Below are 24,248 nucleotides of genomic sequence, written 5' to 3'. Positions count from 1 at the left end.
CTGAAAGCCCTGTTTATCAGTTTCACGATAGCTACCATATTTCTATGGGTAAGCTCGAGCACAGTAAACATCAGCGCGACGGAACCGGAAATCGAGGACCATATGGTTTGAGCGCATGCTCAGTTAGTGCGAGGACAGCCATAGTTGCCGTCAGTTATTGTTCGCGTGAAGAGGAACGATTGATATCGTCTGAATGGCAGATCAGCAGTCGGCCCTGTTGCTACGAAAACAGCTAAACGGTAACGTTCATAACTTCTGCAATCCTTTCATGTGTCGCAAGCCGGGGTGCAGTGCTTACTTTCCGCCCGGCCCGTTCCGGTCAGCAGTGTGCCGCCTCGGTTTTAACTGCTTTCTTTTGTCCTCGCTTCCCAAGGCTATGTGCTGCGTCCGCAGGATTCGCCTTGCGTAGCGTGCGTCTTCCCGTCGCTTGCCCCTTTACCACGCGTTTTTAGGGCCGTCAAACAGCTCGACATTTTGCGTTTAGCTCGTTTCCGCCGCATCAGTTCTTTTAGAAGAGAAGAAAAAAAAAAAATTACCCCCCTTCCTCCCGCAAGTCGACGTTTTCCCTCTCCGCTTTTGTTCATTACTTTTTCGCCGCGGGCCAACCGTAGCTTTGGTACCGGCGCACTCGATGAAAAATTTTTTTTTCTCCTTTTGTTTCGGCAGTGCTGCCCGTGGTCCCTTACTTCAAATGGCGCGTAGATAGCTGCGCACCTATCAATCTGTTGAATGTCAGTGGCAGCACGCTTTCTTGATTGCGCAATAACGACCGCTGCTGCGAAGTGAGAAATGCTTTTGAAATCGCGAGCTCACTCGCGCGCCTCTAATGGTCTTCCTTCCTGGAGCAATGACGTTTACACTGTATTGACCCTGCTGCTTTCTTTTTTCATCGTCTGTATCCGCTGCAGTATAACCTCCTCGCGCTGTAAACTCGCTTCGTAGGGGCCTTAAATTAGTAAATGCATTTTCATTTCTGCTAGCGTTCGCTTATGACGCATCTACCCGGTGTGACTGATCTCCCTTATGACGAAAGCTGTGAATGCCCGCTGCGCAGGTCACACAATGCGCATAACTAGGTGGTGCGTCTATTGCTTGCTCTCTCCGTCGTTTTATCTTTCGGAAGCGTCGAATGAAATGCTTTCAACGCGCGGTAAGGGCCGTGTTGTTGGTCGCACTGACGCCATGAAATGGCACTCCTTTGCAGCAGCGCTTGCTCCTTCTCATCCACTGCCGCGGATTTCTTGTTGAAAAATAAAGCGTTGATGCTATTTGAGTATATCGTTTATGCGTTGGTGCGCTCTTAAGAACTCCATTTTTAGCGACACATTCGGCTTGTCATTAGCGGGACATCCTATGGAGTGTCTCGCTCGGGACGTGTCGCAGGCGACAAAAGCCCCACTTGCGTCTTGAAACTCGAGTTACGTGTTTCATATGCGGTACTCTCTTAACGCCAAAGATTGTAGCTTTTTCAGAACATGCTATTTCTGTTTGCAGAGCTGAAGAAAAATCCCGTGGAAGGCTTCTCTGCCGGGCTAATAGACGACAATGACATCTACAAGTGGGAGGTGCTCATTATTGGCCCACCTGACACATTGTAGTAAGTGCATGTAAATTTTTTTACGCCCATGTCAATTTGTTCTCTTATGTCTGGTGTAGCTGTGGGTGCAGATTTCCTTATCGGGAGGGAAGCTGACAAGCCTTGATGTGTGGTTCATAATGCAAGGATGAAGTGTCACTAAATAGCACATTATCTTTTTTAATCTTCCATGTTTAGGCATTACTGTTAAACATGTAGTGACCAAACTGGGCATCTGAATACATATTTATGCAGAAGTGTGGTACTTGTCTTGGAAATGCTGCTTTAGGCTGTTCAAACTTCAGTGCAGAATATGGTCAAATGTCTCAGTGACTTAACAGTTTCAGTTCTGGGACTGCAGAGTTTGTATTTTGCAGGTTTATTATATTGAACTCTATAAGCAAGTAGAAGTTATGTCTTAAGTTATGTCACACGCTCATGATGGCGTCTTCTATTTAGGTTTGAACAATTCGGTGACTTGCAGCATACCCCAGCTTCGCTTTGACTTGACATTCCCATTCCTTTTGTGTATAAGAGATGTCATATCTGTGCTTCGCGGTACAATCACCTGTTGCATTAAACTCTGTTCAGAGATCTCCACGCACAGCATGCACTGTCTTGTCGTATCTCTATTCCATTGTTGGTTGTGCATGTTCTATTTAGCTATATGGTTTTGTGTATTCTCTTACTGGGCCACTTAATAGCTAATTGGCAGTCTTGGTGTGACAAAGATGGTAATTTTACTTCCATGTTTCAACTTTCGAGCAGAGTGGTATGTGTTTGGTGTGAAGTTACGTAAGCAAAGAAGTAATAAGCTTGTAATTGGTGGATAGACTTAATGCGACTGTTTTTAAGGTCTGCTGTACCTCTTGCAAAAGTTCCCCGGACTAAGTATGGGTTAGACTATTGATGCATTGTACTAAATATGAACATGCCACAATGCCTTTTTGCTTACATTGCTGACGGTGCTGGAGATTTCTGGTCGGGATGCCCACTACAGTGTGCCTCATAATCATATTGTGGTTTTTGCACACAAAACCTCAGATTTTAATTTTTAGTCTAGCCCTATTGTCAGGTTTAACCTGTGCTTCACCAAAGCCTCTGTGCACATTTGTAAAACATGGAAGTGTCAGTGTCTGTAGCCAATGGTATGACACAATCTTGTCTGGTCAGTAATTGATAACATGTTCGATTGTGGTCAGAGTCAAGTCTTGCCTAGATGATTAAGGTTTATGAATTGCATGTATGTTTGTTGTGGAGAAAGTCCTAATGCAAGTTGCTAAGTGAGAGAATTGTGCAGTTATTCATTAAAGTGCTGGCACCATGAGAAATCTGATTCAATCATATCATCCTGGACTTCTTTGACTGTCAGTTCTCACTAAGCCACTTTCATTGTTGCAGCTTTTATTGTGACATGTAAACACTCTGATCCACTTCGCCATTATCATGTTTTTTTTTGTAGTGAGGGCGGGTTCTTCAAGGCACACCTGTACTTCCCGAAGGAGTATCCGCTACGTCCTCCGAAGATGAAATTCATTACGGAAATATGGCACCCAAACAGTAAGTATGGGCATTACAAATTTAACCTTCGCACACACTGTAGGAGCTGTGGTAATCTGATTTCTCAGAAACTGGTAACAGGCATACTGTTGCAATTTTTTAGTTTGCCCAGTTCTGATAAATCCAAAATATAATGCGCTCATTTTTCATTGATTCAGTGTAAGAAAGTAATCTGTGCCTGAATCTTACAAGCAGCTGCTCTTTGTGATAAAGTAGCATGCTCTTGATCTTTATGAGCATAAAGTAATGTAACTTTCAGCATTTACATTTGCGTAATGAAAATTTGTTGACTATGGGGGGGGGATGCACTGTCATCGTCAATGGTGTGGGGCATGTGCCTGTGGTGCGTGCCCCAAACTTAAATGTTTGCGTGTTCTTTGTCAGGTAGCTCTTTGTCACTGTCAGAGGATCATGTGTCATTGTGTATTCCCCATCGCATTTCTTGAATAACTTTGCAACAATTGCAAATAAGGCGGTGGCTTATGTCCCGACCAGCCACCTGTGTTCGTCCAGAAACAAGCAATATGTGATTGTTTCTGGAATGGGATAAACGTGGGGCATGGCTCTTTTGCCACTGTCTTTAAGAATGTAAAATAACTCTTCTTGTGCACAAGTTTTAAAGCGAAAGCTTTACTACGCCAGCCAGCGAGCCATTTCGACTCATCGCGCCGTATGCCGGGGCGGACGAACGACCTTGAGCCGCCGTTGCCTAGCAACGCCGCAGCCGTACTCCAACAGATAGCGCTGCCGTCGCCGCGCGCTCCGCCAGATGTGCTCCGCTGGGGCAGAGGGAGAGGAGGCATCGCCTCGCGGGCAGTATATATAGATGCGCTTCGCCTCAGTGTATTTAGTCGTTATGGAAAGTGCGAAAGAGATGCAACAACGACAAAACGAAGTGAGGAAGAGACAACACGGTCAAGAGACGCCAGAAGAAAGTGCCGCACGACTCGAGAAATGTTGTGAAAGCCTAGTCACCCGAACAGTGCGTCTTGTCCTGTCTATACAATAGAGCTAAACCAAACGCTTAACCACAAGCACAGCCATGCAGCTCTTGCTTTCGCAATCCATCTAGGGTTAACTAAACCACAGGCAACTTTTTGTAATGAGTGGCACTGCAGCATTGCCACTTTAAAACGGAACCATGTTGTCGTATTGGGATGGCAGTGTTAATAGGTGGGCTGTTGGCGATGGCGTGAATGTGTTTGTTTGATATCTGATATTGATGTGCAGCCAATTTTCTGACACGTTTTCTTTTGGGGGGGGGGGGGGGGTAATGCGTAGTAAAGTTGAGCAATCATGACAAATGTGCCCTTCAGAGCATTTCAGGCATGTCCTTTTCTTGGCCTTGTTTTGTATGGTACATGATCTTGGGGTTTAGGGCTTGTAATTCTGTAACTCCAAGTTTTTGGCTTGTTAACTTGTTTGAAGGCTGTTACGTGGCCCTGATGCTGCTTTAAAGCGTTAGTTACCAAATACTGTCATGCATGTCGCATGGCCCTCAGTTTTGGTTATTTTCCCCCCCATATACACACAGTGCAAATTTCCACTGTTGCACTAGTTACGTAATGCTGTACATAAATAAATGCAAGAAAAGCAAGCAAATAAGTTTCGTTTGCAATATGTTGCAGCATTTTTCAATTCAGAGCCTTAACTATAAGTCAGAACCATTTTAGTGCTAGAAAGCTGGAGACGCTTGGGCACTTGAAGAGCAGCACCATGCTTTTAACACTAATCTATTTTAGCTTTATTCTGCTGCGTTTCTCGGGTAGAAAGAATGCGGCAATAGTGCTCACTCTACTCACTTATCTTGCTCCTGTGTACGTGACATCGCCTATGCCAACCAATTGCACACTTCCCTTTGTCTTCCTCCTCTACTCCTGTGCTTCCCTCTTCTATCCTGGCTCCTTGTTACCCTCTACCATGTGGTATAGCCCCAGGGATGAATCTCCGCATGGCTGCCATTGGCTGTTTTTAAGCAGACGCTCTTTCGACACTAGCGCCAAGGCCCCCTTCAGTTACGGCCTTAGCAGGAGGGCGATACTGTGGCAAAATGGCGACGCGCACTATTCTTTACGTTGTCATGGCAACAGAAATTGCAGCCGTGCGGCGCCTCCTCACCCTAGCGCTCCGTCTTTTTTTCGTATTTTTTTTTTTTTTTGAATGACGATCCGCTCCCTCTCGACCCTTCCCCACGCTGCGCACCTTCACTTTTGCTTTCTTTTTGCCTGTTGCGGCGCATTTTTATTGCGCTCGCGCACGCTACCCCAGGCATTGTGTGTGAACTGGCGTATGGTGCACCGTGGGTTCTATATGCGTTAGCACGCATGCAGTATTGTCAATACTTTGAGTCTGCCAGCATGTGCCAGAACGTATGTAAATTCCACTTGCAACACAACAGATCTTTGGCCTCGTTTTACTGACTTCCATTTCTAAAAACAAATACTTTCGCTTAACTTGGTATGATGCGTGCTCAGCAAATGAACAAAAGAGAAATGCATGACATGTACATGACTACTAAACGACACATAAGTTCACAGACAGTGAAATAACAAAAAAAAAAAAAAAACTCAAGAAAACGTGAAGGCCGTTTCATGTACACACGTGTAAAATATTTTTATATGATGCCCTAAAGACCAAAGTGTAGAAGAGCTTCTGATATGCACACTGAGAGTTCTGATATACTCACTAGGGTAATGCACAAAACTGGATTACTTATATGACGGTCATGACAACTAAAGAAAGGGAAAATTAACTGGTAATGGCAAAAAACAATGACATGCAAAATACCTATAAAATAGAATAAAATGCTAAGATTGATTTATTGATAGCCATACCAACAAAAAAACAAACAAGAACTTATAAACCTGCACAAAAGCTTATGAAATGAGTAACATGTTCATTAATACTAAAAAAATGAAAAAGACATTGGAGATCAAAAATACGATTGCACTAAAAATGTAAATACACATTATCACATTCTCTTGCACTTCGACATAACTTCAGTAATGGTGGCAAGGGGAAGCAGGAGGTAGTCTGCTTTGGAGCAGCACATGGAAAAAAATTGCAGAAAGGCCTTTTCTTCAATCAAAGACCAGGTGAAATAAGCCAACACGACTTTTCTTTCATCGTGAATGCAATGCTTAGCAGTAAAATTACGTCACTTAAGGCACTGATTCATACCTACCAGGCACTCCTTTGTGTAATAAACACGGAACTGCAACAATCTGCACAGAGGATACCTGCAGTGCTCATGCTTTCCAGAAAAAAAAAAAGAAAGCACATCATGCCTACACATAAAGATTGTTTGCCCGGTTTTCCCATCAGCAATTACTGAGATAATACATAAACACGGAACAGTAGTTTTTCAGCTCTTAGTACATTTGTAGAACCGTGACGCACAGAAAAAGCACTGAGGGCGGGATGGAAAGCTGGGTGAGTTACTGAAGGTCCAGAATGAGATTTGGCACAGAAAAACGCAAGTCCTAGACAAGGAAACAATGAGGAGGAACATATATTGGTCAGGTTTCTCTGCCGGTAAGAGAGAAGTGTAGCACAATCGAGGTGCAACGACGTCTGTAGACTCATGGAACACACTTACATAGGGCCGTGTTCATGTACTTGTCTTCTTATGTCCTTGGGTCTGCGCGCCCACTTGTTGTCCTTAGGCACTCGGAATAACCTTGCACGGCTTGTCTTTGAGGTATTCGTACACCACTGCACGATGCACGAGTGGTGCGAGTCGTGAAACAGGTGAAGCATCGCGAAGCACAAGCACACAGCTATCAAGGACCATGAAACTGACGAAACTGCCCGTTCCGGTCAACGCACAGCAGCACATGCTTCCTGATAACAGCAGATAACGAAACATGAAACTTCATGCAGCAGGCTAAGCTGGCGCCGGGCCGGCGCACGTGTGTGGCCGCAGGTGCAAGTGAGGGAGTTGCAAGGGAGGGCAAGAGGGGAGAGAAAGGCCTCCTGGATCTAGGAGGCCGTGCAAGGGAAGCGGAGTTGCTTTCCCGCCCTCCTGATGGATGGCGCCAATTATTCCTGCCAACTGTGACAAATCCTTCATAAAATTACGAATTTGCGCTCGTTCTGTGATATTCAAGTTATGTTGTTCTTCAAAAAGTTGATTTTATATAGAAAATGTCTTTTAATATGTTGAAGGGTAGGGGTGGGGCATACCGTAAAAACCGGAATATAGGTCGAACTTTTTTTCAAAAACCCATCGCGAAAAGTCGACCCTCGACTTATATACCGGACATTGGCGGAAAAACTACGGAAGTCTTGCAACAATGGGCGGATAAAGTAAACAGCCGCCTTCGCCATCGCCATCAGCAGCATGGCGGCGTGGCGACGCTGTGGCACACCGGCATTTTGCGTTTCCATTGTCGCAAAGTTATATTAATTAAAGGCTGCACTTTCATTTTGTTTCAAAATGAGCGGGAGCGGAAGCCGACGTCAATTCACCGTCGCCTTCAAGAAAAAGGCGATTGAGTACGCGGAAGCCCACGGCAACCTGGCGGCACAGCGCGAACTTGAAGTATCCGAAAAGAGCATTCGGTAGTGGCGGAGGCAAAAGCAACGTATTACAACTTGCAGCAACCAAAAGAAAACGTCATTTCGTGCCGGATCGCAGTGGACTGCAGAACTGGAAGGCAAGGTTGCGGAGTCCGTCCGCGAGCTGCGTGTAAGATCGCTGCCTGTGACTGCCGAATGCATCCGTTTGAAAGCGGTAGAGATCGCACGCGCCTATGGACTGGGCAGCGAGAAGCACTCGTCATCCGACTCTGATCAAAGGCGTTGCTCTGATTCGGAGTAGCGCTTGCGCACTTCGTGCCCTTCTGTGTACTGTACACCCGACGAACTTTTAACAGTATCGCGCGACCATCGACCCGCGTGTTTGTCAGCACCTTATCATCACGGCACGGAGCGGCGAAATAGCGAAAGTAAGGGCATGTGTACACATGCGCGTATCTCGTTTGTTTCGCTGCTCAGCGCCATTAATAAGGTGTTGACAAGCACGCGTGTCGATGATCGCGCGAAACCGCTAAAAACTTGGCCGGGTGCACATGCGAGCAGCATTTAAATAAATACTGTCACCATTGTGCAACCCCCCGAGTCCGCATTTGTTTCAAGGTAAGGGTGTCATGTCTTTCGGTACTTTTGCCATTGAAAAGGATATTTTTTTTTTTTCATTTTGAGGATTCGTTAGTTGGGGGATCGACCTATATTCCGGTCCGACCTATAGTCCGGTTTTTACGGTAATTGCAAAATATACATGCAAAAAAGAAGTGGTATATTACCCGCGTTGCCTTGCTGTAGCTTGTGACAGTGTTAGCAGTCATTTGCCAGTGGGGTAGTCTACTTGGGTTGAGCAAGTTAAGCCAAGTTCCTGAAGCAGGCCGACTTAGCAAACACGAAGTTGCTGAAAAGTCATTCAAATCTAAAAACAATGCGTAGCTTGTCAGTGTGTGACGTTCCAAGTTTGCTACTACTCATGCACTGCATCTAAAGGTAAATCATTGTTAAAAGTGCCCAAACATTTGGGCCATGGAAGTACTAAAAGAAATGCATGCTATTTCCCCTTCCCCACATTTTGCCTTTGTGTGTGTTTGCAGAATTTTAAGGTTCACAAGTTGGCAGGTATGCATTTGCCAACCATGAGCACCTGTCGTACTAGCCGAAGAAAGCCTTCACTTTTGAGTTTTGCCTCTTATGTTAGGGCAGTGTCTTCATGGGAAAGTAAGGATAGTACGAATGAACCTATGAACTTTGTCACTTCTGACGTCTAATGTCGCTGCCTCATCTTTTGCAGTTGAGAAGAACGGCGATGTTTGCATCTCAATCCTGCATGAGCCGGGGGATGACAAATATGGCTATGAGAAGGCAAGCGAACGTTGGCTTCCTGTGCACACAGTGGAAACCATCCTCATCTCTGTCATCTCCATGCTGGCCGACCCCAACGATGAGTCCCCTGCGAACGTAGATGCAGCGGTGAGTGTTCACCTGTGCAGTTTATAGGTTGGCAGAATAAGCCGCTCCTCACTCAGTCACCCATATTTTGGCAGGCTATGTACTCGCAACACACACTCGTCGGCACTCGCTCGCTTGCACAGTTGCTTCTGTTCACGCTTACTGGCTCCCACTCATGCTCACACTCTTGTCCTCTCCCACTCACCAGCGCTCACTTGCATACATACTCGTGCAGGGGTCTCCCCAGAAATTTTAAGGGTGGACATTCTGCAGCGAAGAGGGGTGGGGTGCGGGGGAACAAAGCCGCTTCGTACATGTTTCCGCCGACCAGGTTAACCTGGTTGGCGGAAACTATTGGAATTGTTGGTCCCTGTAGCAGTGACTGTGCTTGATTGAAATTGAAATATTTGATCCGGTTGGGCGTGACCTTGACTGAAAGTGAATGTGGGACACCATGGTGGTCTAATGTTGTATGTGCTTCATTGTCTGGCACGGCACGAAGCAAAATCTTGCGGTTTTGAAGCAGTTGTAAGCGCCATGTCATGGCTTATTGCCGAACACAGAAACGGGACCTACTTGCCAACGTAATCGGCGCCACTATGAGTCACATCGCGGCTAGTGAAACAAACAAGCCTTTATTTATAAGGTCTTTTTATTTCTCAAATTATTCTCATCAGTTTGTCGCACTTTGTAAACATCTGTAAAAAGCGTCGGGTTGTTGTCGGGATGACTTTCAATTGTGCTTTTTTCTCCATTGATGAAATGATTCGTTCGGGACCCATTCGGAGCGATCTGCAGCTGGAAAAACTAGATTCATTAACCGCGCAACCTGAATTTATGACACCAACGTTAGTTTTTCATCATGTACAGTAAACGACCGATTTTTCGGACCCTCTAGGGAACGTAAAAACGTCCGAAAATTCAGGCAGTCAGAAAAAATGAATGCATGCAAAAAAACGCACCTCTTTTCTTTTTTTCTCGGATCTAGAGGTAAAGGGCGAAGTACCACGCTTCCGAAACCCTGCCAAAGCATCAATGAACGTGCTATAAAAAGAGGCGTTCAAAAACTCTGTATGCAGCCGACTGCCGGTTTATTATGTACATGTCCATCGTCGGGCAGCCAGTGTTATTGCTGCAGTGGCTTGAAGAACTTGTTGATTGTTTGGACGGCGTTCCGGTTGCATGCGATCATATTCACCTCGATCTGAGCAAGGGTCATGTCAGCACTGTACACCGATGAGAGTCAACAGTGCTCGCGTCAACTCGGCGCTTGTAGGCGGCGCAGGCATTGGCTCCTCATTTTCAACATCGGAGTCTACTGAATCAATCCCCCACAACCTGACGGACTATTCCCTCGTCAGTCAGTTCTGCGCAGAAGTCGAGCTCGTTGTCAGCGTCAACAAACTGTTCAAAAGTTATTTTCGTGGGTACGGTACTGCTTTCCGCGCTTCAATGCCATCGGCGAGGACGACGAAGACGAAGTGGGGGCCATCGAAGCCAAGCGAAATCCTCAAGTTGCGAACAGTGGAGTTCGCTGACGAGCGTCGAAGCACCTAGGCCTAGCGTCGCAGAGCACACTTGACACAACAGCACAACCACACACCACGCTAGCCAAAACGTGGCCTGCGCAAACAAACGAAATAGCACCACAGAACACCTATATAGCGCCGCTCCGGAAACTCCGCCGGAGGCGGAAGTGCGGCCATTTGCGGCGATGAACATAGCCAGCGTGGCCAGACCAAATAGGTGTGTGACGTCTAGATTCAGCTTGTTGTGGTTCAAAGCGGTGATATGCTTGGGCTGCAAGTCGATTTCCTTCGCAAGGGCGCTGTGCGAGGAGCCAAAAAGTCCGGAAAATTGGACGGCTGGGGGTTCGAGCGTCCGAAACTTCAGATGTCCTTATACATTGATTCTATGGGGCTCGTGGCGGTGCCGCGAAGACGTCCGAAATATCAGGCATGTCCGAAAATTTGGGCGTCCGAAAATTCAGTCGTTGACTGTACAAGGAATGAGGTTCATTATGCCCTTTTCACAGGGTCTGATTTCGCTTGAGAATTCCTTTGCTTGTACATGCGCTTTGCGCTTGCAGTGTGATTTCGCAAATGTAAATTCGCAAGAAAAATTGCGCCATGTGAAACTGCGCCTCTGATGCCAGCGGCCGAAACGAGTATCATCTATGAATTAGCGCTCGCCAGCATAAGATAAGCTTCCTCGCCATAAAATATTGCTCATCCCACACTCCATTGTAATCCTGATCATACCAAATGCTGAGGCTACACTAAGCAGTCGTCAAATCAGCGCAGTCGTGACAAATGTTTTTTAAATGTTGAGCAGCTGACCTGGCCATGACTGCTGGTGTTGTACAAGCTGCGAAACACTCACGTGTAGCATGATTTACAAAACAAACCTTTCTACAACAAATATGATGAGATAAGCTGACTTTTCTCTGCTCACAGCTGTGATCCATTTCTTTCACCATTCTAGTTCGTAACACCTGCCAGGAAACCTGTACAAACTTGTCTTGCACTGGCCTTCATGTCTGTGAGTCTCTTAGGCATCAATATCGCCTGTTCCACTTGTTCCTTTTCGCACCTCCTCCAACAGTGACATTGCACTGTCGCAAGACATATCCGAAAAAAAGGCAGTGCTAATGAACAGTGCAAAACGGCCCCCAATAGCAGCCGACACGAAGTGCAGTGTGCGTGAAGGAATAAGCGTCAAGCGTACCGCGCTGCAGAGCCACGTTCGCAATACTGTTGCGTTGCTGAAGCAGATGGTGCCAGAGTGGCCGCAAGCTTGGCTGTATGGAGCCTGTAATATAACTTTGGAACTATAGCAGCTACTCAAACTAATTGCGTACTTGAAATCTACATGAAAAACTCGTTAAGTGGATGAATTTCCATGTCTTTAGTACAAGTAATAAAAGAAAACTTGTTTCAAGGAGTGTCTTCCCTTAATGTATTTTACAAATGTATGCTTCTTATGATTCCGAAGATGAAGAAATGCGGTTCAAGTAATTTTTCGATCAAAAGAGGTAATTTGCACCTGAAAGGTTCAGGTACTTCGAGCCTGCCCTCCTCTGCGCTCCTCCCTTGCTCATCCCCTTGGCTTCAGGAGTTCAAGCGGAGCCCCACTTGCGGTTCTGAGTGGAAGCCATGTCACTGCTGTCTGCTACTGCTGCGTAGAGGTGTGAGCTTTCAACAATTGAAAATTTTTGAACCGAGAAGCCGAGATGTGGAACTATTGAAAACAAACCACGGAAGCGGAACTAATGTGAACGATGAATCGGGGCAAGTGGCCCACATCAAAAGTTGGTGCTACTTAGTAAAAGTGATGGTGGTACAAGGATGGAGGGACTTTTGGAGGGAACACATGTAAATAGGATTTTTTTCTATCCTTTTGTTTTTGCAATACCGTTCCATTTAATGGTCCATTCTGAAATATTGCTTTTTAAACATGAGCTAAAATACTGTGAGCCAGCAATGCAGCCTACTGCAATCTTGATAAATTGCTAGGATAAAAAAATTTGCACAAATCGGTGCTGTGAAAATGCATGCAACTCGAGCACTGTCGATTCAGATCTGCATCAGTCAATAGGAGCACTTTCTGTGCACATATGGCAGCAGTAACAGTTTATTTTTTCCTTCTTTTGTTGCTTCTTTTGCTTTAAGCTTGCACGGCGAAATACAGCACTGCAGCTATCTGAAGCTCGGATCTCACCTCTTTACGAGGATACCAAGATGGGCGGCATTGTATCAACAGAATGCTACATGATCCGCGGTGCGATGGCACGTCTTGATGCCCGTCTTTCGTCACTACGCACTAGAGAAGTGCGATTTTCTGAACTCGTACTTGAGATTTCTGTCAAATATTTACCCCATTAATAAAGAAATTGGGAACCTTGAAAAAGACAAAAAACGAAGCATCAAATACTTTGAATGAATTGACCATTATCATTACCAAGTCCCCCTTCAAAGGGGTGGGTGGTAAACTAGAGCCGTGGGCAGCATTTTGCCCACCACCCACCGTTGATGTGCACTCGCTGACCGTTGTTCACATTAATATTCATGTAACTGAAAAATCACTGTCACTAACATTCGTGTTCACATTAACTGGTGCTTGCACCTGTTTAAACACATGCATTCGCTTACCGGCACTTACTTCCGTTCATGTTCCCATCCACATACAGCTTTCGCCGTTCACTAAATCTACCTTACGCTTGGGAAGTTGGTTTTGAGCCAGTATGAGCTGATGAGCGACTATGCTATGCCTGTACTGTTGAACCCACTTGTAACATATTCAAATGCCACGAAAATTCCATTGTTATAACCGAGTTGCATGAAAAAATGAAAATGGGGGATGGCAGAGCTGATGTGAGAAAACAGTAATGTCAGGGAGGCCAGTGCCTCTCCCCAGTATCTTCCTCCAGCCGGCTGCTGATTGTGTTCACTTGTTTCCCTGCTTCCTGGGTGCTCCAATCGCGTGTAGCAAGCCGCGGCTGTCGGCGTTAAAGAATGGCACTGCTTTAACTGCAAACAGTGTTCACGGGTGGCAAGCGATGTGCGAGTACTGCCGAGGCATCGCTTTGGTGGCCCCAAAAAGGGCCTTGTAAAAATTGCAAGAAGGCTGCTGCAGCAGCCTGTCAGCTTGAGAAATCCAGAAGAAACGCTGAGGAGAGATCGCCACAAGCATCTCTCCATGTATTTGTCACTGGCTTGCACGAGAAAAGCTTATGTCCGTCAGCCTTGCATGCTTGCCGACATCCTTCTCCAAGGCATCCAAGTGCTCCACGTAGTGCAGCGGAAGGTACCTCGTGAAAATGAAGCCCCTGAGTGACTGTCATCTGCTGGACCTCCTGTAAGGACATTGTTGAGGCAGCCTGCCCTGCTGTGTCATTGCTGCCGTTGTCGCTGTCGCTATTTAATGCAAGCATGTTTGTGGCGATCGTCTCGTCGGTTAGAAGCACTTAGTTTCCAAATCTATGGCTGTGCGCTTTCTTTTCACCGGCAACATCAAGCATTGCCAATTATCAGTGGGCAGATCAGCCATCTTCCGTTTCAGCGGCGAGTCAAGTGAGGGTGGCCAGGAATGACTTCGGCGCAATCGACAAAGACGAATGTGAGCGATTAATCTGTTTGCAGAACTGCGCTGAATGAGGATCCAGCAAGCAACATGAGCATTCTGCTTGCGGAGCAGTTGGCGCAGTGTCAGGATTGGGGGCTCAATCCCATCGCTCGAGATCCGTTGCCAAGATTGGAGTCCGGCATGAATTCGAAGGTAGCTGGCCCATGCCGTCGTCCAACTTAAACACGCTGAGGACGTTGATGAAGGGAAGAACTGCTTCTCATCGAGAACGAGGAAAGTGGGTTTATTTACAGAATTTAAATCAGTCTAACATGACTGCTCAAGAGAAAGTGTGACAGTCCAACCTGACTGCACGAGAGAAGTGTGTCGAGCCTCCGCCCAACAGCCGTTTTTAAACATTTGGTCCTCCGGCGATACAAGGTCGTCGGAGGGGAGTCGTTCCGGGTACCTCGGAGACATTCTGGGTAGCTCGTTGTCCCGCTGCGGCTTGCTCACGCGTAGCAAATCAGGTCGGCGCTGGGGGCCTCGGGCACAATAGTTCGTCCGTCGAACCCGTTTCGTCACAACGGCGATGGGGCTGGTGGATGGAGGCGGTTTTCAGCACAAAGCCCGCTTCTTCGAACGCAGCCTAGCTGTAGCGACTGAGAGTGGGGGATGCGCGCCTTGTCCCCCAGTCGTAATTGGGTGGCAATTTTTCCTTGCAGCTCGCCATTCTTAATAGCAGTCCATTCGTGTTTTGGAGGGTGGCGCGGTGTAGAGCTATGGGCGCAGCCCATTCGTGTTCGGAGGGGTGAAAGGGAGACGGGGAGAGAGCCGCGCGGAGATGGCTGGAAAATGAGTGCGCGGCTGCTGTTAGAGCAGCAGCTCATCGTGCAGGGGCTTGAATTTCTTGTTTTTTGTCTTTTTCAAGGATTTCTCATTTCAAAACCTTTCAGCTAGAACACTCAGCAGCCAGACTTCATCGTTGCAACCGATAATGCGGCATCTGGGCATTGTAGTAAGCAGGTTATTTAACCATGGGAAACATTAAAAAATGGATGGTGCAGCAGCTTCTCATTGTTATAACCGATATATTGTTAAAACCGGTATTGTTATAAGTGGGTTCGACTGTAGTACAGGCGTAGGTCAGTACTACAGTGAATACGAATAACATTAACGAACTTCTTAGATTGATGAACTTTTCAGAAATATCCAGCCGACTTCTTACGGTTTCATTGTAAAAACATTTCAGTACTACAAGCTTCAGAATAACGATCCTTATTCAGTTTCTGTATCACATTAACAATGCCTGAGTACTACAAACTAATATTCAGAGATCTGGGGATTCTTCGGTTTTCGTGTATCTTTCACGGCAGCCGCAACAGCAGCCTTGCAGACAAGGCGCAGAAAGTGGACACCGCAGCACATGGGTTCGGAAAACCCGAGACGGTGCCTTGCAGACAGGATGTTGAAGCAGTTGCTCCTGCTTGAAAATGACGGAGACAACACCGATAAAAAAAAAAAAAAAAAAGCTGATTTAAAAAAAATATATCTATTCCTGGGGTGACAATGCATCGGGTTGTGCGAGCAGATGCTCCGCCCAGGCAAATGTCACCTGGCAATGGAGGCACATCTCTTCTTTCTTTTGCCATCTTTCTGCGGCTGTACTAGCTACGTAACCTCCATACTTGCAGAGATGCCACATGGTTGCACTGTGCACTTTCCGGACGTTGGCGCTTGCGCTTTGGAATAGTTCGCCTCGAGTAAGCTGGTGCGGTGTCTACGGCAAGGAATGTGTAAAACAAGGAAGAAACATTCTGCTTTGGTAGTGGCATGGATGCTTCTTTTGTGTCAGTAGTTTTCTTAGTGTCAGCGTCTGCTTTGCACGCGTCACTCTTGCTATACGGTGTTTCAGTGGTGTGTGGCGATGGAATCTATGAAAAATAGCAACAGCGTGGGCCGAGAGCCAACGACAACGTTTTCGTCGATAGCTGGAACGGTGACAACTTATGAACTGATGAGTGGATGGGCAGAATAGTGAATGTCACTATAATGACCTCTCAGAATAACGAACAATTTTTGGCAGGGCCGCATGATTTGTTATATCGAGATCTGACTGTATTATGAAGTGCTAATGTGGTAGAGTGCATTTTCCATTACACACTTTGCAATGCAAAAAAGTCTCTTTAAACTGACTGTTGCTAATTATGAAAATGAGATAATTTGGACTTGCGCTATGGTCCTGGCAAGCATATGCATTATCCAGTGGCATCAAATACTTGTGAATTTGTATGTATTTTGCCATGCACTGGTTAATTTTCACTAATGTCCCTCCTTGACATCTTCTGCCAGGTACGTTAAAGGGAAGCTGAAGGGTCTGTCGAATTTAATAAGACGCTCATATATGGATGTGGGAACCTTATAAACCATGGAGGTAAAATTTTGGGAGGATATTTCACTTAGAAGCAACGCAATCGTCGGTTAAAATTGCGTTAAAATTTAGATGGTTAAAATTAAGTGTGCTGCTGCTGACGCTGACGATGCGAGCGGAGACCGGAAACCGCGGCGTAATGATGTCAGCACTGGTGTTCCGCTCCGCAGTCTCCGCGACCGTGCCTGACTGGGCTTATTTCTGCATGTGTGCCATCCTAATCTGCTTCGCTCGACTCTACATTCCTTTGTTTGTGTGTATATAGGAGTGGTAGTTGATGTGCGCAGCATCAATTGAACTTGTAGGCTGATCATGCTGGCGTTCTGTGCAGCCTACGCTTGCACGAACACCAGCGGCCGCGACAATGTTCCGATGTTCCATTAGTTCCTGCAAGACAAGAAGCTTTCAGCTAAGTGGGAGGCTGCTGTTAAGCGAAAGAACTTCAAGCGCACAAGAACAGTGTTGTGCTCTAACCGCTTCCGTGACGATTACTACCGGAGTTTATTAATAATGCGTGCTTTGGGTTCTCGTAAAAACAAAAAAATAATTAGCACGCTGAACGGAAGGTGCATGTTTATCTCCCACCCTTGACGCAGGTTTCATTGCCAAGTGCCGCAAATTTTCTATTCGCACGTGTGTTGTGAAACAGCCTGCATGCAGCTACCATAATGCAGTACAAGCGTAAAGTTTACATGTGTTGGAACGCCTGCTCACGCCAGGACACTGCACTCCCCCTTCTCTCGCACACATAGAGAAACCGACCATCTCACATAGCCGATGAAATTCGCCAGTTACGAGTAGCGTGCAGATGGCGCGCTGATGAAGGTTCTGTACTACACGTGCTACAACAGCCGGTAAACTTTTCCCGCGTTTAAACCGTCTGTGTAGATTGCCGACAGCTTTGGGGCAGCGCACAAATGCCGAAGATCGCATCACCGCTTACGTTCTACGAGGAGGCATGCAGGAACATAACACTGCAGTTGTTTGCCCGGAAACGTACTCACTGGAACGCTGAATGCAGCTTAGCGAAAAACATACTCGCCAAAGAACCTTTCCAACACAAGGAGATGCTAACACTTCGCCTTCGTTCGCGTGGAAAGCAGTGCTTGCACCAGCATTTTTTGCTTCTTCGAGAGGCCGGCTCTCCGCAATTGGCTCGTACATGTAGGGAGTAAAGTCTAAACCCCTTACAAGTGATCTTGCACGCGACAAGCGAGGCGATGGCTGTCGCGTTCACTCGTCGCCTGCAAGCCGAACTCCACGTGAGCGACGGCTTTGAACGACGACTTCCCGGTATGAGGGCCGCAAAATACGCGCCGAAACTATCGTGACGCATGCTTTATCAATTTAAATTGATGTATTTTACTGAAGAAGGAGCATAAAATATTTCTGAAGGTCTTGCACTAGGTTCTTACTCTTGCACGTGTAAAATTCAATAGTTTGCTCGTTCTGTGCGACAAACAGTAGTATTTGAGTTATGTACATCCAGTTTCGGCTTCGCACTATTGGCTAGTCGCTCATAGCATTTCCGGGCGATGAGCGACGAGTTCTAGATTTCTAGAAACGAGCGATCGAGCGACAACACCGAGCGATCTGTTCAAGCGACGGCCAGTTTTGTGGCTCGAAGCTGTCGCGCGCAAAATCGCTCTCGTGGAGTTTGGACTTAACGCCGAACTCCTCAGAGAAACGCAAGCTCTCGAAATTTTTCATGACCGTCTCGGCAAAACAGCACCAAACTACCTTGCACCGTGCTTCGTGTGTAGCGGCAGTAGTCGGTTCGGACGAACACCATTGTTGACGTCACGAGGCGCCCGACCAATCACAGACGGAAACGAGGCGCGCGAGCTGGGCGTTTCTGCTGCTGCACTTTTCGTCGAAATAAAATATGTTTGCGCTTTCTTTCGCTCAATTTCGATGCGATATTCGAATTCAGAGGGTTGAAAAGCACGTTGTACTGCTCTTCACTCATTTTTTCTGGAAAAGCTTTCAGCTTTTCTTTAATTTGGGGCTTTACGAAAAGCAGTGACAGCTCACATCAGCATAATAATGGCAGGAATTGTACAGGAACATGAAAATGCTTCACGTCGTCATCTTGCATTTACCATTGCGCAAGACACTGTGTTGGCTGCATATCTTTTATAACTTCAAGGTTGCCACCAATGATCACCCAAATAGGGTGATCATTGATGGCAGCCTTGCATAGGGTGACTTCTGGGCAAAATATAAGCGGGGGTTCTAATTTCTGAATTTCAGCACTTGAGCAAAGGCATGTTGTTCACCTGCAGCAGTTGTGGCAAGCAGTGGTTTCGTTTTGATTCAGTGCAATGTGTGTGTGGGGTCGCAAACATGGCAAAAATTGGTGATAAGAGATTCTACTACGGCCTGCGTACTCGTGTTGAACTTGCCAGCTACATCGCAATGGACAATTAGTTGTGAATCAACTAACTCACTGGTGACAAAATAACCGGGCTGCATGCGCAGGGGTGAAAAGCATGTCTGCTCAGATGAACAAACATGTCTCGCGCCATTCTCGGCACTGTGTAGCGAGTTGTAAGGCCCTCACAGCTGCGAGCGCTTTTCGGTCACGGGATGACAAGAGTTGCAGCTTCCGTGCTGACTTCAGGGCAAAGTACAGACGAGAGTTCTAATTTCTGAATTTCAGCAGTTAAGCAAAGACACGTTGGTATGTTGATATAGCAAGCATTTCATTACTGTTTTCTTGACAACGTATTTACTCGATTCTAAGCACCCTCTTCTTTTTTTCCGATTGCGATACCCAAAGTGAGTGGGGGTGCTTAGATTTGAAAAATCTAAAGCGACTCTCCCCCTTTTATTGTGGCTATATCTCGATGAAACAGGTGTGAGGAATGACATTTAATTTGGCAAACATTCAAAAGAAAGATGCCTGGGTGCAGACAGCGAACCCACCGGTTTTGTGGGTTCACTAAGCAACGCGCACCCGCGATTCCCGTGAAACTTGCAGAGCGCCGCCATACGGGGAGGAGGGGCTTTGTTTTTGGCATTCTGTGCGGCCACCTGGATTGGTGCACGGCGGCGGCGAAACCCCGCCGTGCGTGACGATCCAGGCAGCTGTGCGCAAGAAGTGGGGGATTGGGCCACTGACACCATGCCACCTTGGGACTCCGATGACTTTGGCTCGCTGACAGATTGAGCAAGAGCACTTGGCAGCCTTGGCTACGTGCTTTTTAGCGAAAAAAAAAAAAAGGGGTGCTTACTATTGTGTGACACCTTTTTTCCAAATTTCCCTGCAAAAATAACGGGGAGTGCTTAGAATTGTGGAAGTATGGGTACATTTGATACTTTGATGTCCAGTTAATTCAAAAATTTCTTTTCAGTCCCATGAAACTTCAATTAATGAGGTTTAATGTATTTATGGTAGTGTGATTTGCTCACAGGCACACTTTTTAGGCTACAGCCCATTTAAAGCTGAGTTCCGTATTGCAGTTTTGAGTAATTGAATGCTGGAAATAAATTTAGATTGTAAGCATCTGTAGTTTTAACCATACCCCCATGTGTGTCGCAACTTTGTATGAGCTAACCTGTGAACTTCAGTGTTTACAATATTTGGTTTATGTCAGTATGATTGCCTTCAGATAATCTGACATTTTGATTTTCTTTTTCTTTTCCAGAAACAGTGGAGGGAAAACTATGCTGACTTCAAGCGAAGAGTGGCGCAATGTGTTAGGAAAAGTCAAGAACCTGCCCAAGATTAAATTTTCATTAGTTTAACTTCCGGTAAGATCTCCCTCTTGCTTATTTTTTAACAGTTGTAACTATAGCACCAATGTGCTGCCATCTTTAAGCTTGAAATGTAAATGTTTTCGTTCTTGCATAAGGGGTAATATCCCTTATGTGGGTAGAATTTCCGTGCCATCTGCACTGTTCAACAGCCTGAAGCTCTCGGAAGTGTATGAACAAAATAAATATGCTTGGGTATGTAGGGGGCGTGCACTTTACGTCTTTCAAGAGGAGCAGTAGTGTTTGTACGGTTGAGTTGAGGATTCTATGACATTGCCATCAATAAGTTGTGGGAAACGGTCGTTACCGCTATTTTCTGACCGTGCCGGCACGTCCACATAGTGCTGTTCTGCCATTTCTGCAGGAGTCGCGTCTGGCAAACCCATATTGTGTGTTGACCTTAGTGCTTGATGAAACCTGGGACCATGTACAGCTGCTGGCCAATAACACAGAATTGACTGCTGAAAATTCTGAATAATTGGGAGTCTGAAATATCAGATTTACCTGAAAATAAGTTTTCACAAGTGGCCAAAAAAAGCTTGTCGGCGCATTGCTGTGTGCACACACACACTTGCCTGCGATCATGTCAGTTCGGTCGACGACTGTCATATTGTCACTACAGGTAGGCGAAAGTACGGTCAGCGCATGCACCGAATCTTTGTCTGCTGGTACATAACAGGAGGCGACTGTGCTGCGACAAATGACCGGTGGGCTTCTTCACAACAGTTATTGCTTCCCTCACTTAGCCGGTGCAAACATCGAGCCACTTGAAGCTGTTTGATGATATTGACAAAATTTCATAATAGCAGTTAGTGAAGTCGCCCAGCACCGTGTCGTTATTCAAATAATCATGCTGAATGCAAGGAGCTTACACGACAAGCTGCAAATGCAGCCTTTGGGACATAGTGGCTTGTTTTGGCTTGCTCCACCCTATGAGCATGGCCACTGACTATTGGAGTTATTAGGCTTTGCTAGTTTTGGCTTCGAGGAGGTGCTGGCAACATGGCCAGCGACCATGCCAGTGACATACCGAAGCCAAAATGTCGCCATTTCTGCCCGACTGGGTGGTCAAATTTGCACATGGTCGTAGAGGTGGAGTTTGAATTACCCAATGGCTTGCTGTAATCTGTTAGAAATTTCAGTTCTCCTCGTACATTAACTCTGTGGGACTGGTGATGGCGCTGCAAAGCCGTCTGAATAATCGAGCGTGTCAGTTCATGGCCAAGGATTCTTCTTGTTGAACTCTATTAATTTATCACCTGTTGTGGTGAGCGGCTGATCAAATCAATAGCAAGTGTGGCATCATGCTAGCCAATGAAGAGCAAATAGAATGGAAAAAGAATCATCGCAAAATATGGCTGCAGCTGTATTTTGTAATGGTTCAGTACTACTTTCTTTTGTTCCTTTTATCAGCAGACTCAGTACTGTTCAACGTTTTTTTCTTTCTAGGTACAGGGAGATTTGCTTGTCCGCACATCCCGTTTTTCAACAAGTATCTGCTGCAAAGAATAAGAAAGGGTTGGAAAAGAGAAAGAGCAAAAAAGAAAAAAAGAAAAAATAACTGCACCCCTGAAGCCGCTTCGGGACAGTGAAATGTGTGCAGGACAGTTTTTTTTTTTAAAGAGAGGGACACTGTTGGAACACTGTTGACGTTGTAGGTGGGCCTATGGTGTACCCACGAAAAGCAACAAAAAAAAAGGAAGAAAGAAATTGGGTGGTAGTTTGGGAAATGGCGGACGAGGCGTTCCCTCTGGTGTCCTCGAGGCGCAACTTTGACTGCTCCGGCAACTCCAGTGGCTGCTCCTCTGCACTGAAAGATGAAACTACGCCGTCGACAAAATTCTTTTTGTACTGCGCTGTCGTTCGCCTGACGGAAGTGGGTGGACCTGCCGCCGTCATTTCCCTTTCCTGCTGCCCCTCCCTCTATTTGAAAATGAGTGATAAAAAAAGAGAAACTGACTGACACTCGCTTGATACTTCTTATGCATGACCTCTTCCCTCCGTTTTTTAAAATGTCATCCGGATTTTTTTTTTTTTTTTGTAGAATGGAATGCCCATAAAGTGTGAGTGCGTTGAATGTTCAGTTTTTACGGCATGCATTTTTTTTTCTGTGCCGCAGTTTTCTTTCCCTGTTGTGTGCTTTGAAATGGTATGAAAAAAGAAAACTTTCGGCCTTTGGGTAATGGTTGGAATGTTAAAAATGTGGAAATTGTCAAGAGGTGATGCTATATTTTGTGCTTCAGTGTAGTGTAAAAAAGAAAATTGATTCATTGAAACGCTGTCCTAGCTCTGGGAATGTCCGATATTCTTTGCAGTGTCATTGGTGCTAGGTCAGAGCTTTGTGCAGTTTTGTTCAGGGCTATGAAGTTTTCACTTATGTACAGTATGCTTAAATATTCTGCAGACCATGTGTGAGACACTTGTTAGTGAGTGTTGGCATTGGCAAACTGCTTGCTGCACTTCAGGCACCATTACAAAAGAGAGCACCTAATTGATATTTAAACAAAGAGTAATGCAGAAGCGCGAGTTAGAATACCACTCGCTGACGCACATTACGTAGTCTTTGTCTTTAAAAAAAAAAATGTGTTGTAGTACTTTTCTTTTCACTGTTTCAATCTGGTGTTCCCTTTCATACTGGTGCCTACTGTGCGTACACAATTGTAACGTGCAGTTGTCATCTGCAAGCCCTACTGCTGTGCCTCTTCCTGCTGACTTTCTTTGTTTTTTTATAAGTTTGCTCAATCTGCGGAAGGAAGCTAATTGTGGTCGAGAATTTTTATTCAGATCTGGCCCAATCACGATGGAAAGGGGCTGATAATAATCAATGCAGTGCTTTTTCATCCTTAAGCTGAATCAGCCTGGCATAGCACATGTGGAGGCCAGCGTGTCACTGAACAAATGAGTGGAACCTTCTTTACAGTGACACCTCAGCCAGAAGCATTGGAAAGTGTCAAGTCTACATTTGTATGTTTCTGATAAAATGTAAGCTTCTTGTGGTTTTCGTTCAAATTTTAGTCTGATTGATTTAGAGGGCTACAAGCAAGGCTTATGGCTATCAAATCAGTTGCTGTTAAACACTTTCCTTTTAATTTACTTCTGTGTGCATATTGGCATTGGGTACTTCTCTTGTGTGCTATTGAAGAAACAGGCAACACCTAAATTCAAGAATGAACCTTGACTAGTCTCGTCTGAGACTCCACCGTGTGGATGGCAGTGGCACTTGTTGATTGAACCTGTTGCAGTGTTTGTGTTGCTTCTTTGCGATACCTGACCTACAATATTGTGATCAAGCACTTTCAGCATGCACTGGAAAGTACTGAAATGGAAGGGCATTTCTCAAGCAACACCACTTCATGGTAATTGGCAAGGGGCATTAACGAAGTTCAGTGCCCTCTCCCCAGCTGTTCGGTGGAGTATATTAACGAGTTGCAGCATGTTTGAGTGCAGTTGAAAGAGCCATCAGCAGTTTGATAGTCCGGTGAATGCAGTCGTTGCCTGCCAATCTGCCTTGTCACACAAGTATGTTTGGCAACTACACCTTTGCTGCCTGCACTGTGTTGCTAAAATTGCCAGAGTGTAACTGGATAATATTGGAGCTGTATTTGAAAAGTGTAATCAATGAACCTTTGCTTCTGTTCTTGTTGCCTTCTCCCATGTTCGTTTTGATTGTGTACGAGTGAGCCGTTTCGATACTCCGAGGTCTTTGGGATGTATTTGTTGCCTTATGTTTACAGCCCTGTGAGAATTTGTGCAACTGCCATTATTATCCCCAGTCTTCTTTTTTTATTATTTTCTTGTTTGAAGATGCGACTGCAGTTATTAGACACCCTGTGAATTTTTCTCAGCTTTGTACAGTTGACTAAATATATTTTCATCTCTTTA

General features: G+C 45.8%; 1 protein-coding gene across 1 annotated transcript; it reads left to right on the top strand.

Moving 5' to 3' along the window:
- The first annotated feature begins 114 nt into the window (after positions 1-114).
- Positions 115-24,248, top strand: LOC126516699 (ubiquitin-conjugating enzyme E2 G1). Its single transcript, XM_050166800.3, has 6 exons — positions 115-239; positions 1,495-1,597; positions 3,039-3,136; positions 8,955-9,133; positions 20,258-20,363; positions 21,816-24,248. The coding sequence occupies exons 1-5, from the start codon at positions 194-196 to the stop codon at positions 20,339-20,341; spliced, it is 510 nt and encodes a 169-aa protein (XP_050022757.1). The 5' UTR covers positions 115-193; the 3' UTR covers positions 20,342-20,363; positions 21,816-24,248.

Source organism: Dermacentor andersoni, chromosome 3 (genome assembly GCF_023375885.2).
Source record: "Dermacentor andersoni chromosome 3, qqDerAnde1_hic_scaffold, whole genome shotgun sequence".
Lineage (NCBI taxonomy): Eukaryota > Metazoa > Arthropoda > Arachnida > Ixodida > Ixodidae > Dermacentor > Dermacentor andersoni.
This window is presented reverse-complemented; position numbering and strand designations above follow the sequence as displayed.